This window comes from Carassius carassius, chromosome 18 (genome assembly GCF_963082965.1).
Source record: "Carassius carassius chromosome 18, fCarCar2.1, whole genome shotgun sequence".
In the NCBI taxonomy this organism is placed as follows: Eukaryota; Metazoa; Chordata; class Actinopteri; order Cypriniformes; family Cyprinidae; genus Carassius; species Carassius carassius.
Genome location: NC_081772.1, coordinates 6,956,854 through 6,971,528, shown reverse-complemented (window position 1 = coordinate 6,971,528; position 14,675 = coordinate 6,956,854). Strand labels below are relative to the sequence as shown.

The following is a 14,675-nucleotide window of genomic DNA, read 5'->3' as shown; positions in this document are numbered from 1 at the left end:
CATTGAATCAATCTTTTGAGTCAGATTTTTAATGAATCAATAAAACCAGTCTGAATGATTAATTCACAAATCAGACTAATAAATGTAAAATGATAAATGTATAAATAATACATTGTTTCTTGTGAAATGATTGGAGATTGTATATTTGGGTCAAATAATCCTTTAAAAAAATATTTTCCAAAATGCTATGGCATGAACTATTGTTGTTTATGGTAGCTTTTTTTTTTTTTTCTTCGCTTTTGTAAAATAATTCTATTTTTTAGGCATACACATATAACTTTGCTATAGAATTTAACAGTTCACTAGTTTGCTGCAGTGTTATTTTAGTATTATTTAGAGTTTATTTTCATTTAGGTTATTTTTTTGTAATCTTATGTGCCTTTTTGTCATTCTTATTAGCTTTTTTATTTTGTATTACTATTTAAGTTTAATTCATATCAGTTTCAGTTATTTATTTATTTTCGGTAATTGTTTTCCAGTAATTTGAGTTCTTCAAACTTTACTTATTTCGGTTAGCTGCCAAGGGAACATCTCTAATTTTCATTTAATTTAAGAATTTAATTTAATATTTATATTTATTTCATTACAGCTAAATTTCAGTTAACAAAACTGTGCTTAATAGTTTTATAATGTGCTAAATACTTTTAGTTAATGAAAAAAACCCTGGTTTGCCATGCAGTGCCAGTGTATTTTGCCATCAGTGGCCCATGCCAATGTTTTTGACAGCTACAAAACAGACAGACACAGAAAGAAATGATGGGCCAGATTAGACTGCAGTGGACTGATGTGATTAAACTGAATGAAGAAGGAAGCCGAGGTGTTTGGACGAGTATTTTCTAGGTCTCTCCGTTTGAGGTATTAAACATACTGTACCTGAGTCTCATTATAGAGTATGTGTCTGTGTGTGACTGCGGGCCATGCGTGGACTAATTAGCTTTTCCCCCGGCCGCTCTGCGACCGCTCCTGTTATTTCCTGACCAGCTTGCCAGGCAGTCAGCCCCTCTTCCCCTCCCCCACGTGTGGCTGTTCTAAATGGAGACTCAGTGCATGCTGCTCCTCGACATCCTAATGTACCCGACCAGTTGGTTTAACAAACACAGTGCTGCCAACCATCTGCCGGCCAAATCTGTCTTCAAATTGCTTTAGTAACAAACTGAACTTTTCTTTGCTCAGTTCTTCTCTTGCTTCCTGCATCCTGCCTTCCTCAGTGTGCTGCTCTCTGCTCCTCGACCCAGCGCTCTCTCCTGCTCCTCGCAGCTGGCCATTGTTATTTTGTCTTGTTGTCTATTCTGTTCTCATCTCATCTCATTTAGGTTCCTTTTATCTTTTTTTTTCTCATCTTGCATGTTCTTGTCTCTTAACATTTGTTCTTAGTGTACATCATAGAATATATATTATTCTGTTGTAGTATCGCCTCATCATTTCTCTTTATTTTCTCTACTTTTCTAGCCATTGTGATCTTTTTTTTTATTCCGACCTCTTCTCGTCTCGTCTTCTCTGATCTCATTGTCATCTATTTTCGTCTTGTTTTACCTCATCTCATCTGTTTTATTGTTTTGGTCTCTTGTTTTCTTTTCTCATCCTCCCTTCCAGTGTTTTACATTTCTACATTAATTTTGTATTTTTTTGTCAACATTTTTGTCCAGTTGTAGTAAAATTGTCAAAAATGCATAAATATAAATTTGAAGGATATTTCTATCAAAAGTAAAAAAAAAAAAAAAAAAAAAAAAAAAAGTTTAATAGATTAATTGTTTAAGTTGTTGGTTTGATTTGGCACTTTTTCATAAACTGTTTTTTCAAATGATTTTTGTCAATTATTTTATTATTTTAGTCAAATTTGAGTAAAAATAGCTCAAATGAATGAATATGACAAAAAAATTGATAATAAAAAAAAACATTATCTGTTATTTTGTCATCCAGTGTTAATGTCAGTCTTTCCAAACAAAAATTATGAATTAACACAAATTTTTAACATTTGAAAAAGAAATACATGAAACATAGAAACAATAGACGGAATATATTTTTAATTAGTTATACAATATAAAATGTTCTCATCAAATAAAATGTTACTTACATAACTAAAATTAGATTACAATGTAGTCAAATTGTAGTTGAATGAAATGACATGAAACTGACTAAATTTAATGGAGATTTTCGTCTAAATAAAAAACTATGACCAAAACCTAGAACTGTAAAAATGAATTGCACTTCTCTTTTCTTCTCTTTTTATTCTGTATTTTACACCTCATAGTTTGACACATTGCATCTCATAAAGAGATTCTAACGTGTCCAGAGAAACTTTGATTATTTACTTTTGTGTGATCTGAAATATAATTAAAGCCCATAAACCCAAAGCATCAGAGCACATTTATGCCTACAGTGGAGCATGACCGAACTACTGTTTCCAGATCAGATGGCTGGCTGTCTTTATGGGTTTGTCTTCCCTCTTTACCATCTGACCACTGGTCCTCCCATCCCATTTTCTCCCCTCGTTGTTCTTCCAGCGATTCCAGACTTCATTTTCCTTCATGATGATATCCTCAAGAGAACTCAACAAATGCTATAGAACAGATTTTTGGCACGGGAGAACACATAGCCTTAAACATCATTATGGACAGAAGCACAGAGCTGCCAGGAAATAAATGGTGCCACCTTCCTCAACAGCCATGCCAGTATCAGTGCCAGCAGATGAGTTCTCAAAGACACAGACCCTGATCTCAAGGGCAAATCCAGCACAAAAGTAAATGCATGCCCTCTAAAGCGAACCAGTTTTTACTACCATGCATAGGTACCTCCACCCTTAGAATCCATTAGATTCGTATTCTGTATAACAGTAATTCTCAATTCCAGTCCTCTCGACCCACCGCTCTGTATGCATTTTGTATTCATATCTTATCACTTCTTTTTTATCACTTATCACTTTTTTTTATTAAAATTTTTTTTAAATAGTAATGTTTCCAAACTTTTGGTCTGTACTGTATATATATATATATATACATATATATATATATATATATATATATATATATATATACATATATATATATATATATATATATATATACATACATACTCACTGGCCACTTTATTAGGTACACCTTGCTAGTACTGGGTTTGACCCCCTTTTGCCTTCAGAACTGCCTTAATTCTTTGTGGCATAGATTCAAGGTGTTGGAAACATTCCCCAAAGATTTTGGTCCATATTGGCATGATAGCATCACAGTTGCTGCAGATTAGTCGGCTGCACATCTTGAATCTCCCGTTCCACCACATCCAAAAGCTGCTCTATTGGGTTGAGATCTGGTAACTGTGGAGGCCATTTGAGAAAAGTAAACTCATTGTCATGTTCAAGAAACCAGTTCGAGATGATTTGAGCTTTGTGACATGTGCATTATCCTGCTGGAAGAAGCCATCAGAAGGTGGGTACACTGTACTCATAAACTCATAAAGAGATGGACATGATCAGCAACAATACTCAGGCAAGCTGTGGCATTTAAACAATGCTCAAATGGTACTAAGGGGCCCAAAATATCCCCCACACCATAACACCACCACCAACAGCCTGAACCGAGGGGACAAGGCATGATGGATCCATGCTTTCATGTTCTTTACACCAAATTCTGACACCATCTGAATGTTGCAGCAGAAATAGAGACTCATCAGACCAGGCAACGTTTTTCCAATCTTCTATTGTCCAATTTTGGTGATTCTGTGTGAATTGTAGCCTTCGTTTTCTGTTTTTAGTTGACAAGAGTGGCACCAGGTGTGGTCTTCTGCTGCTGTAGCTCATCTGCTTCAGGGTTCAACGTGTTGTGGGTTCAGAGATGGTATTCTGCATATCTTGGTTGTAACGAGTGGTTATTTGAGTTACTGTTGCCTTTCTATCATCTCTAACCAGTCTACCCATTCTCCTCTGACATCAACAAGGCTTTTTCGTCCACACAACTGGGGCTCACTGGATATTTTCTCTTTTTCGTACCATTCCCTGTAAACCCTAGTTAAACCCCTGTAAACGTGAAAATCCCAGTAGATCAGAAGTTTTTGAAATACTCGGACCAGCCCGTCTAGCACTGACAACCATTCCATGCTCAAAGTCACTTAAATCCCCTTTGTTCCCCACTCTGAAGCTCGGTTTGAACTTCAGCAAATCGTCTTCACCACATCTAGATGACTAAATTCATTGAGTTGCTGACATGTGATTTTCTGATTAGCAATGAGCTCAGTATATTCAAGCCTGGCACCATAAGCTGTTATTGTAGAAAAAGAGTTTTATTAAATTTCTTTAGAGATGTATGCCTTTATTTCTCACTGTAAAAGATAAAAATATTAAGGTTGGGAGGAGGGGTAAATAATGACAAAAAGATTTAAGTGAACTTTTCCTTTAAAGGCATCATTTGGAGTATGTGTATATTACCTTTAAAAGTATTTAGTTTTTGCCCTTTAATATTCCTCTTGTTAATTTGATGCTAGCTTTATAACACCTTGCTTTTTCCTTCTCTCTAATTTTCTAGTTTCCCTTCTTTAGTTTAAAATTGCTTCACCAAAAAAATTAGTCTGCTTATCTCTGACTCTCACATTTCTCTCTTTTTTTTTTTTTTGCTTAACCAGGACATGCAGGTATTTGCATACCAAATGACTGCTCTGTCTGACACGCAAATTAATTAGTTTGAATTTCATGCATTTAGCAGCGTGCAAACAAAACACAGGAACATGTAACCAAACAGCTCAGCACCACACCACCTACTCCACCGCATGTTTCAGAGATGACTCCGTAATCATTTCACTCATGACATTTGGAGGGATTCAGAGATATTTTAGCATCCAAAGCACAAGACCTGATGTCTTTTGATTGAAGTCCTATTTTTAATAGCACCTTCCTATTTTTTGGTTAATCACAATGTAGATTGTATTCTTATCTAAACACTATTTGAATCTATCTGAGATAAAGCATCATTTGAGCTCATGCTGAACCAAAATAACGGTCATTTGCATTTTATCTCAGTTGTCTTTCCAGTTAAACGAACTGATGTGTTGCATGTGGTCAGCGTTGACATCATCCATCACGGTGTCCCTCAGAGTGAAGCTTAAGGTCTTTGTCTTCATTCTTTGAATTAAAGAGGCTGTGCATGAGGTCACTGGAATCAGGCCCTCTGTGTTTGTCTGTGGATCGTGTTTGTCTAGCCTCTTTGTTTGGGAGGACTCTGGGGTCCCTGTAGGCTGACGACCCCCTTTCTGAAGCCGCATGACTTGAGCATCACTCATGGGTGGGGTGAACCGCAGGCTCCCTGGAGGCACAGTGACCCCTGACCACGGGAGGCATGTGGCATAATGAAGATATGATTGAATAAGTGCACAAATGAATAAAAGATAGAACTGACATGCAGAGAGAAACACTCATCCAGCCAGTGTGGCTGTCTCTCTCTTAGTGTCTGCTGATTGAAGTAGATCTATTTTACAGACGGGCCCCACTAAAAAACATAACCATATGCTGTCCACACTAGACACGATTTCAAGTCAAAGCATTCAACGATTTTTACCTGTGACTTGTTCCATGTTTGATTCATATAAAATTGACTCTTCCTCAGAGAATGAAACCGTTTGCTGGTTTTGAATGGCTGTCTCAACATCAATGCCACTCAAGGAGCTCAAGGACAAAAGGATGAGGTGAACAATAATGACAGACCAGAGACCATGTGCCAGACTGGGGACTGGAATTCAATTGTAGGCTAGAGTCAGGCTGAAACAAAAGGATATTGAGAATAAACCAGGCAACATCTCTTTGCTGTTTATTCATTCATCCTTATAGCAGTTTCAAATCAAAGAACCGGACATTATTTACATTCCTTGTGCTCAGCTGCTATGATAAAAAAAAAATATTTTTTTAATTTGAATGTTGTTCTCTACATCAAAGCCACATAAAGCTCAGTAAATCCTCCACAGAGAAAGGAAAGAGGTTAACATAGCATAAATAAACCTAAGATTTGCATTTCAATTCACTTCCTATCTGTACTATACAGTGTGTGTGATTATGTTATGGTTTGGTATGGCCTAATTCAGTGTTTTGAAAATTAATGTAAGATGTTTTTTTTTTAATTAAGCTCACCAATGATGCATTTATTTGAGCAAAAACACAGTAAACAGTAATGCCATAAAATATTACAATTTGAAATCTATATGTATATATTTTTTTCATTTCATTTTTTTTGTCATTTATTTTAGTCATTTATTTCTATGATGATACTGCAGTGTTTTTAGTGCCACATTATCCATCAGAAATAATTCTAATATGCTGGTTGGGTGCTCAAGAATAATTTCTGAACACCAAATGTATTCTGACAGATTTTTTTCAGGATTCTTTCATGAATAGAATATTCAAAAGAACTGAATTGTCTTAACCGTGTAAGTCTTTACTGTCACTTTTGATCAGATAAATGCATCCTCGCTGAATAAAAGTATTAATTTATTTCAAAAAGCTGACACCAATTAGATGTTCTTGCAGATGTGACCCTGGACCACACAACCAGTCTTTATTTGCTGGGGTATGTTTTTAGTAATAGCCAAAAAAAATGTGTATGGGTCAAGATTATAATTTCAATATTATATTATTCTTTTATGCCAAAAATCTATTAGGATATTAAGTAAAAATCATGTTCCATGAAGATATTTTGTAAATTTCCTACCGTAAATATATCAAAACTTAATTGCTAAGAATTCATTTGGACAACTTCAAAGGCGATTTTCTCAGTATTTTGATTTTTTTTTTTTTTTACCCTCAGATTCCAGATTTTCAAATAGTTGTATCTCGGTCAAGTATTGTCAGATCCTAATAAACCATACATCAATGGAAAGCTTATTTATTCGGCTTTTCTCAATTCAAATCTCAATTAAACACTTATGAAGACTGATTTGTGGTCCAGGGTCACAAATGTGTTATAATGATACAAGTGACATGAACATACTGGTACATTGCATGTACAATATACATTATAGCAGTAATCATACTAAATGTTTGACTGCACACTACCCCAATAGACTAATCAATATTAAGTATTCCAGAGTGATTGTAATAATACTTCCTGTTTTCTAAATGAACATAGAAAATTAAACTCATCTTAATGTTCTCCATAATTAGCTCTTGGCTCACAGCTCTGGTCTGTTTTCAGGAAGGTTCTTGCTTCAGCTGTTCATATGTGTGTTCCAAATGTAGAAATGGAAATTGACAACTTGACTATTATCAGTAAATTGGTCATATACCTCTTCTCTCTGATAGCAAAAAACTGTGTCATGCTGCCCAACAGCATGTCTCCTTGGTGACTGTTCCTGCTAATAGCTGCACATGTGATGGAGAGGGACCTGGTGATGGTGTGTTGATGGGTGGAGCCAACCCTTGTGCAGGGCATCAGAATGCTGGGATTTGCTGCATTTGGCTCATGTCAGCTTGGCCAGCTGCTGGTTGGCACTTCCCTGCTGAGAGTGGTGGTTGATGGTACAGACCTGGAGTACTTGTGCGGTGTTATTTGTGAAGGCATTGCTAGGCCATGTCAGATGGCTTTACTGACTCAAAAAAAATAAGACAGCAATTTTTTTTCTTTTTATGATAACATAAATGTTTATAATATGCATCTTTGATTTCAAGTTCAGAAAACAAATGAAAAATGACATTATAGTGAGACAGTTGTGAACTCTGAAATGGCTTTCAATGATTCACTGATTCATTGGGTCTGATTCAAGACACTAAGGCCCTTTCCCAAATGGCACACTCGCGACTTGTGGACTTCCTCAGAATCCACACTTTGGTGACGTCATGTAGTGCAGACATATAGGGCCCTTGGCGCAAGTCCACGAGGGCGCATTGAGAGGTATTTTTGGGACAGACTCGATTGTCACACCAGAAATAACGTTCTGGTCTGGTTGCTTTTGCTTCTGCCATCTGGGCATTAGACAATATATTCATGCTTATTTAAATAATGTATACAGTTGTAATAATACATAATGTTCCTTTTGAACTAAGATTACAATTTTAACATAATAAATGTGCGTGAGTTTCAGATGAATTTACAGTTTTAAATATACATAGTTTACATACAGTGGCCAAAAATATTGGCACCCTTGGTAAATATGATTAAAAGAAGGCTGTGAAAATTCATCTGCATTGTCTTTTATTTAAAAATTCACACAAATATATCCTTTCATTGGATAATAAGAATTTAAAATAGGGGGGAAATATCATTATTAAATAATAAATGTTTTTCTCTAATACACATTGGCCACAATTAACGGCACCCTTTTATTCAATACTTTTTGAAACCTCCATTTGCCAGTTTAACAGGTCTAAATTTTCTCCTATAATGCCTGATGAGGTTAGAGAAACCTGACAAGAGATCAGTGACCATTCTTTCATCCAGAATCACTCCAGACCCTTTAGATTCCCAGCTCCATGTTGGTGCTTCTCCTCTTCAGTTCGCTCTTCTCATTTCAGGCCAGAGGACTGGAATGTCCATAGCAGAAGCTTGGTTTTGAGCTCAGTGACCCATTTCTGTGTTGTTTTTGAGGTTTGTGTTTGGGTTATTGTACAGTTGGAAGATCCAAACATGGCCCATTATAAGATTTCTAACAGAGTCAGTCACTTAGTGATTTTTTTTATCTGTTGATAGAATCCATGATGCCATGTATCCAAACAAGATGTCCAGAACCTCCAGCAGAAATATAGGCCCACAATATCAAAAATAAGGCAGTATATTTCATTGTACACATGGGGTACTTTTTATCTCTGTGTTCACCAAACCCATCTTGAGTGTTGTCTGCTAAAAAGCAATTTTTTTTTTGTTTCATCTGATCATAGAAGCAATTCCCATTTAAAGTTCCAGTCATGGCTGATAACTGAATATGCTTTTTATATACATTTATGAATATGTTTTTGGATGAGCTAGGATAATTTTAAATGTAACCCTCCAAAAAAACATGTGTTGATGTAGGTTCTGTTTGACAAGGTTTGAGACTCAACTATTTTCTACAATTCCCCAGCTGTGACCCTTGGAGAGTCTTTAGCCACTCAAACTCTCCTTCTCACCATGAATTAGGACAATATAGACACCTGTCCTCTTCCAGGCAGTTTTGTAACATTTTCTGTTGGTTTGAAAATCTTAATTATTGCCCTGATGGAGGAAAGGGGAATTTTCACTGCTCTAGCTCTTTTCTTAAAGCCACGTCACCAATTTATGAAGCTCAATTATCTTTTGCTGCACATGAGAAATATATTCTTTGGTTTTTCTCATCTTGATGGATGATAAAGGGAATCTGGGCTTTGTTTTCCCTCCTCTTTATATTTCTGTGAAACAGGAAGCCAGAGCTGGATGTGTATATATATATATATATATATTTTTTTTCTCTCACTTGTCTCATTTTAGTCACAATCTGGGCCACAACCTGTGCATCTATAAAATAAATATCTCATGTATTACTTTCAGAAGTGTGCATACTTTAGAAAAGACCATTGTGGCTGTTCTGGCTGAACTGAGCCTTACGTTTATCAAGATATATCATGCCACCAGATAGACCATCACCAAATCATTTTTTCTAACTATAATAAATTAGCCTGGGCTGCCATGGAAATGCATGCTGGTCTTGTCAGCCATTCTCAATTTTTTTTAATTTTAAGTGTTTTCTTCAAATTCCATGACAATGTAGCAACCTCAATTTTCTGTACAGGATGAAATTTTTCATCTGGTGAAAGCCTGCGCATTTGCCTGCAAACCTTCCAGCTGAACCTGTATTAATTTGTCTTCATTGGCGGAGCTCCCTGTGGCCCCTTAGGGCACCTGATGGATGGATGGATGCACAGGGTTTGCTAGGACTTTATAAAAAGACAGCGAGACAGAGAGAGAGATGATATGTCTGTACCTAGTCTCCTGTCTCCTGCAGCTGCTCCTAACAGGTGCATAACTGCTTCTTGCCAGATGGTCAGCAAAATATGGTAGTTGGCAAGTTCCTTCACAGAATCACCCTCCCTGTCACACAGGCACTGAAACGTAGAGAGGTTAGAGAATTGGAAAGTTTGGTGACTAGGCGCTGTTGCAAGCAAAACTCATTTTTCAAAACCTTGACTTGTAAAGCATGTCAGGTGTCACAGTGTCAAAAATTTAGAGAGTTGTTATGCAGCCTTTCTTTCCAAAGATGGGAAAGGCAGAGGACTTGAACAATAAACCAACTGAGGCAGTGTGTTACAGTCATTTACCAAGGGATGTTGTTGTGCACAATACAAAGTGCAGCTTTATATACAATAAACAATGGTAATAAAATGTATTTTTATTTTATTAATCCGTGGTAAAAATAAACAAAATATCCTTTAAATCAAACTTTTCAAATAGAATAAAACTAGTTATTAATGGACTTACATTAATACAAAAACAAAACAAAAAAGTAATATAATTCTGCAGACATTTCCTTTAACCCTAAAACAACAACACAATGCATTGTGTAATTAAAATGAGTAAAACACCTTTGGAAAATTCCTTCATATTACCACATATTAGTACACTGGGCCCTCTTTTTACAGACTTTTTTTTAGAGTGTTGGTGTAAATGTAAAATTGACTTGCAGCCACAGTTGGCTCACTAACAACTTCTAATGTGGCTGATCCAATCAGATTTCAGCATCAGAACTATCTGTTTTATTACGTTCAGATGTCCTCGGGTTAGACTGTCCACCGGTAAAGGTGAGTTGTGGAACGGTAATCAGGTGCGGTGATCTCTTAGTTTCACAAAAGCCACAGTCCCACTGCTTTCTCTCATCGACCCTGACTGAGAAAGAAAGACAAACGGGGGCAGATCAATATAGACTCTATATGCACCAGCCATGTGGAAGCCGTGGATGCTGTAGGGATCATTGGGAGTGTGTGCCCGGCCTCAGGCTTTAGGAGTGAAGGGTACTCATACTTTCAATAATCCTTCTAACGGACTACTTTGAACGTCTGGAATGAGAAGTGAACATCTGCCATTCCCTCTCAATTTAGAAATCTCCATTACTCCCTTTTTCTCCCTTTGTCTCTCACTAAACGAATGTTGCACTGCCTCACAAAGGATTTACCATGGGCCTGGAAGAGAACACCAGGATGTTAAATATCATGGAAGAATATAGCCAACCCTAAAATATATTTATTATTACATGTACAATAATGGTAAGACGTTTCACCCTGTAAGATATTTTTTATATTATTTTGTCTTTTCTTTTATTTACCAAGGCTACATTTATTAGATCACAAATATAAAGAAAAAAAAATGAAAATAATGTTTCTGTTTTAGTATTTTTTTAATTGCATTTTTTAGCACATTACTCCACTTTCAGTGTCACATGATCCTTCAGAAAACATTCTGATTTGCTGCTTAAGAAACATTTCTTATTATTATTAATGCTAAAACCAGTTATGCTGCATAGTATTTTTGTACAAACCATTATACCTGTTTATATATATATATATATATATATATATATATATATATATATATATATATATATATATATATATATATGTTAGAGATGGTGGAAATATTTTAAAAAATAATTAAAAAATTTAACTTACAACCTTTTTTAGTGAAAGGAACCTTTATTTCAACATTTGAAATAAGTGGATAAAAACAAAAAAGCTTGATTTATGTAGATTTCATATCATTCTTCTATTTTGTTCTAAAATAGGAAACTTACTTTAAGGCTACAACAAAAATACACTGATCTCAGCAGGCTAGATGCACTTAAACACTAAATGGCACTGTATATTGATCATAAATGGCCTTCTGTCGCAGATGCTGACTAAAGAGGGTTTTGGAGCCATCACTACAGAAATAACAATGACTAAGGAGTTCTACTATGCAGAAGACTATCACCAGCAATACCTCAGCAAGAACCCCAATGGCTACTGTGGACTGGGTGGCACCGGGGTCTCCTGCCCAATAGGGCTGAAGAGTAAAAATTAGCATGCTTTTACTGTACTTTGGTTAAACAAATTAATATTAACTTGCCTTAATTGAAGCAATCACCAATTCAATGACAAGGCCACTGCAATACATGAAATTGTTGGATATAAAAATTATATGTGTTTTTGTGACCAATGTGTTTGATAACAAAATCTACTGACATTTTCCGTGTAATGCAATGACATAGGTACATTAAGTGTGGCTTAAGTGCCTATATACCTTTTGGGTCCACTGTGTACTTGAGATTTAAATAAATGGTAGACACATTCTTGTCTATGGCAGGCAGGATTATGGGTTCACGTTTGTGTGCTTGTTCTAGATCCATCTGTCTGTTTGATTCGCATACATATCTATTCATCCTTCCATCTGTCCACTACCTACATGTATGTGTTTCCTTCCATCCCAGCCATGCAAACAAGCATTCTTGTCCCTTTCTAAAAATGTGAGTGCATATTTCATCTCCTCAATTAAAGACTGGACTGCAGTCCCACACAAACAAACACAGCCTCTTGCATTCACACAGGAGAATCTGTGTATGTTGTACCAGGAACGTTGTGAAAAACAAAACCCTTTGATGATGGCACAAACAACTGTGCATGAAAACCAATTAGCATTCATAATGCAAAAATGTGTTGTTAAAGGAATAGTTGACTATAAATTTTCTCACCCCAGGGCATCCAAGATGAATTTCTAGCTTCAGTAGAAAATTGAAAATTATTGGTGATTCATAGAATGCAAGTCAACGGGTGCTGTCACTTTAAGAATCAGAAGAGCAAAACATCAAACACAAAATTCATACCCATGGCTTCTAACAACATTATTGAGGTCGTAAGAAGCTAAATGATTGGTCTGTGTAAGACAATTATTTTTGTGTGAACTATTTCTGGGGGGGGGGGGTGTACATTAATGTCATTGCGTCAAGCAGGTAAACTAATCTAGAAACTAGTATTCTTTATAACTGTGTTTATAATTGTGCTTTGGCAAACTGTTCTAACTTTACCTTTGTGATTATTGACTGTTTATATTTTTACCTTTCACAAAATAGAGCGCATGTGATATTCTTCTAAATAGTGAGCCAAAGACACAAATACTTAAGTGTTCACAGCAAAAATAGGTATTTTGGAAAGCAATTGGTGTTTATGGGGGGTCTCTGGTGGGTTGTGGGCATGTGTGGTTTTGGCTAATCCTCTGAGCAGGTGGCTACCGCTCCATTCACCTATTCCTGTGCCACAGTCGAAGAGGGTCTCTCTGGGCAAGACTAGGATTGTTGCTCAGGAACCTGGCCTGGCACAGCTTCTAACAGGCTGCTTTTTGCAATGCTGTGAAACAAGGACACTTGGTGACTCACGCACTTTGGTCCAGGAACCTGGGCCTGGAACACAAACACACACTCACTATTGACTTGGACTAGGCAAGTTAGTCACTCAGGTCACATATATATATATACTTTTATATATACAGTATATATATATATATATATATATATATATATATATACAGTACAGACCAAAAGTTTGGACACACCTTCTCATTCAAAGAGTTTTCTTTATTTTCATGACTATGAAAATTGTAGATTCACACTGAAGGCATCAAAACTATGAATTAACACATGTGGAATTATATATGGAATTATATACATAACAAAAAAGTGTGAAACAACTGAAAATATGTGATATTCTAGGTCCTTCAAAGTAGCCACCTTTTTCTTTGATTACTGCTTTGCACACTCTTGGCATTCTCTTGATGAGCTTCAAGAGGAGGTCACCTGAAATGGTCTTCCAACAGTCTTGAAGGAGTTCCCCGAGAGATGCTTAGCACTTGTTGTCCCTTTTGCCTTCTGTCTGCGGTCGAGCTCACCCCTAAACCATCTCGATTGGGTTCAGGTCCGGTGACTGTGGAGGCCAGGTCATCTGGCGCAGCACCCCATCACTCTCCTTCTTGGTCAAATAGCCCTTGATGCCTTCAGTGTGACTCTACAATTTTCATAGTCATGAAAATAAAGAAAACTCTTTGAATGAGAAGGTGTGTCCAAACGTTTGGTCTGTACTGTATATATATATCACTTTATAAGTTTAAGAAGTATGCAATGCCTGATGTTCACATGACCAAAAGATTTAAATTCAATTATTTATTTATTTATATATTAACTTTAAAAAGACAAGCACTGGGATTCTTGCTTCCATAATGCTATACGATGACATTGAAATGAAATCATATTTAAATGAGACTGATCGCTATTTTGTTGCAGCCAAGTCTCAAAGCTACAGAAATAAATGTGGAATTTAGCTAAAATTTATTTTAAAATTAAGTTTGAGTAGTTAGCAGTAACAGATGGTATGACTGCCATCTTCTGGTGGATAGTGAAACTCCATTTGCAGACAACCATTATAAAAATGGGTCAAATTGAATGAAATGGGTAGCAAATGAGGATTTATTTTTATTATTGAGATGATGCCTTCTGCTAAAAGTTTACTTTTCTAAAATAATTTAACTCTTCTAAAATAATAATTGTCTCAACATTGAAATAAACACCAGTGACTATCCTAAGTATAAGTATGCATTGTGGTTTATGCACGCTTTCTCTCTTGAAGTAATAAAACAAGTGTACACATTTTGGTTATTGTTGTAAGCTGCTGAATCTCAACTTTAAAAGCACATTTGATCATTGGTATTGGCCACCTAATTAAAAAATATTATAATGTCATT

The 14,675-nt window shown here is 36.0% G+C and overlaps 1 protein-coding gene across 4 annotated transcripts in view; it reads left to right on the top strand.

Moving 5' to 3' along the window:
- Positions 1–12,255, top strand: part of LOC132092231 (mitochondrial peptide methionine sulfoxide reductase-like) — a 67,160-nt gene extending 54,905 nt beyond the window's left edge. For 3 of the 4 annotated variants that reach the window (XM_059498389.1, XM_059498385.1, XM_059498388.1), the window contains exon 6: positions 11,799–12,255. In XM_059498389.1, coding sequence (XP_059354372.1) covers positions 11,799–11,969 — 171 coding nt within the window. In that variant the 3' untranslated portion in view covers positions 11,970–12,255. Of the gene's footprint in view, positions 1–981; positions 1,410–11,798 lie in introns of those variants that run through there. The other variant, XM_059498386.1, reaches the window with a different exon arrangement.
- The last annotated feature ends 2,420 nt before the right edge of the window (positions 12,256–14,675 follow it).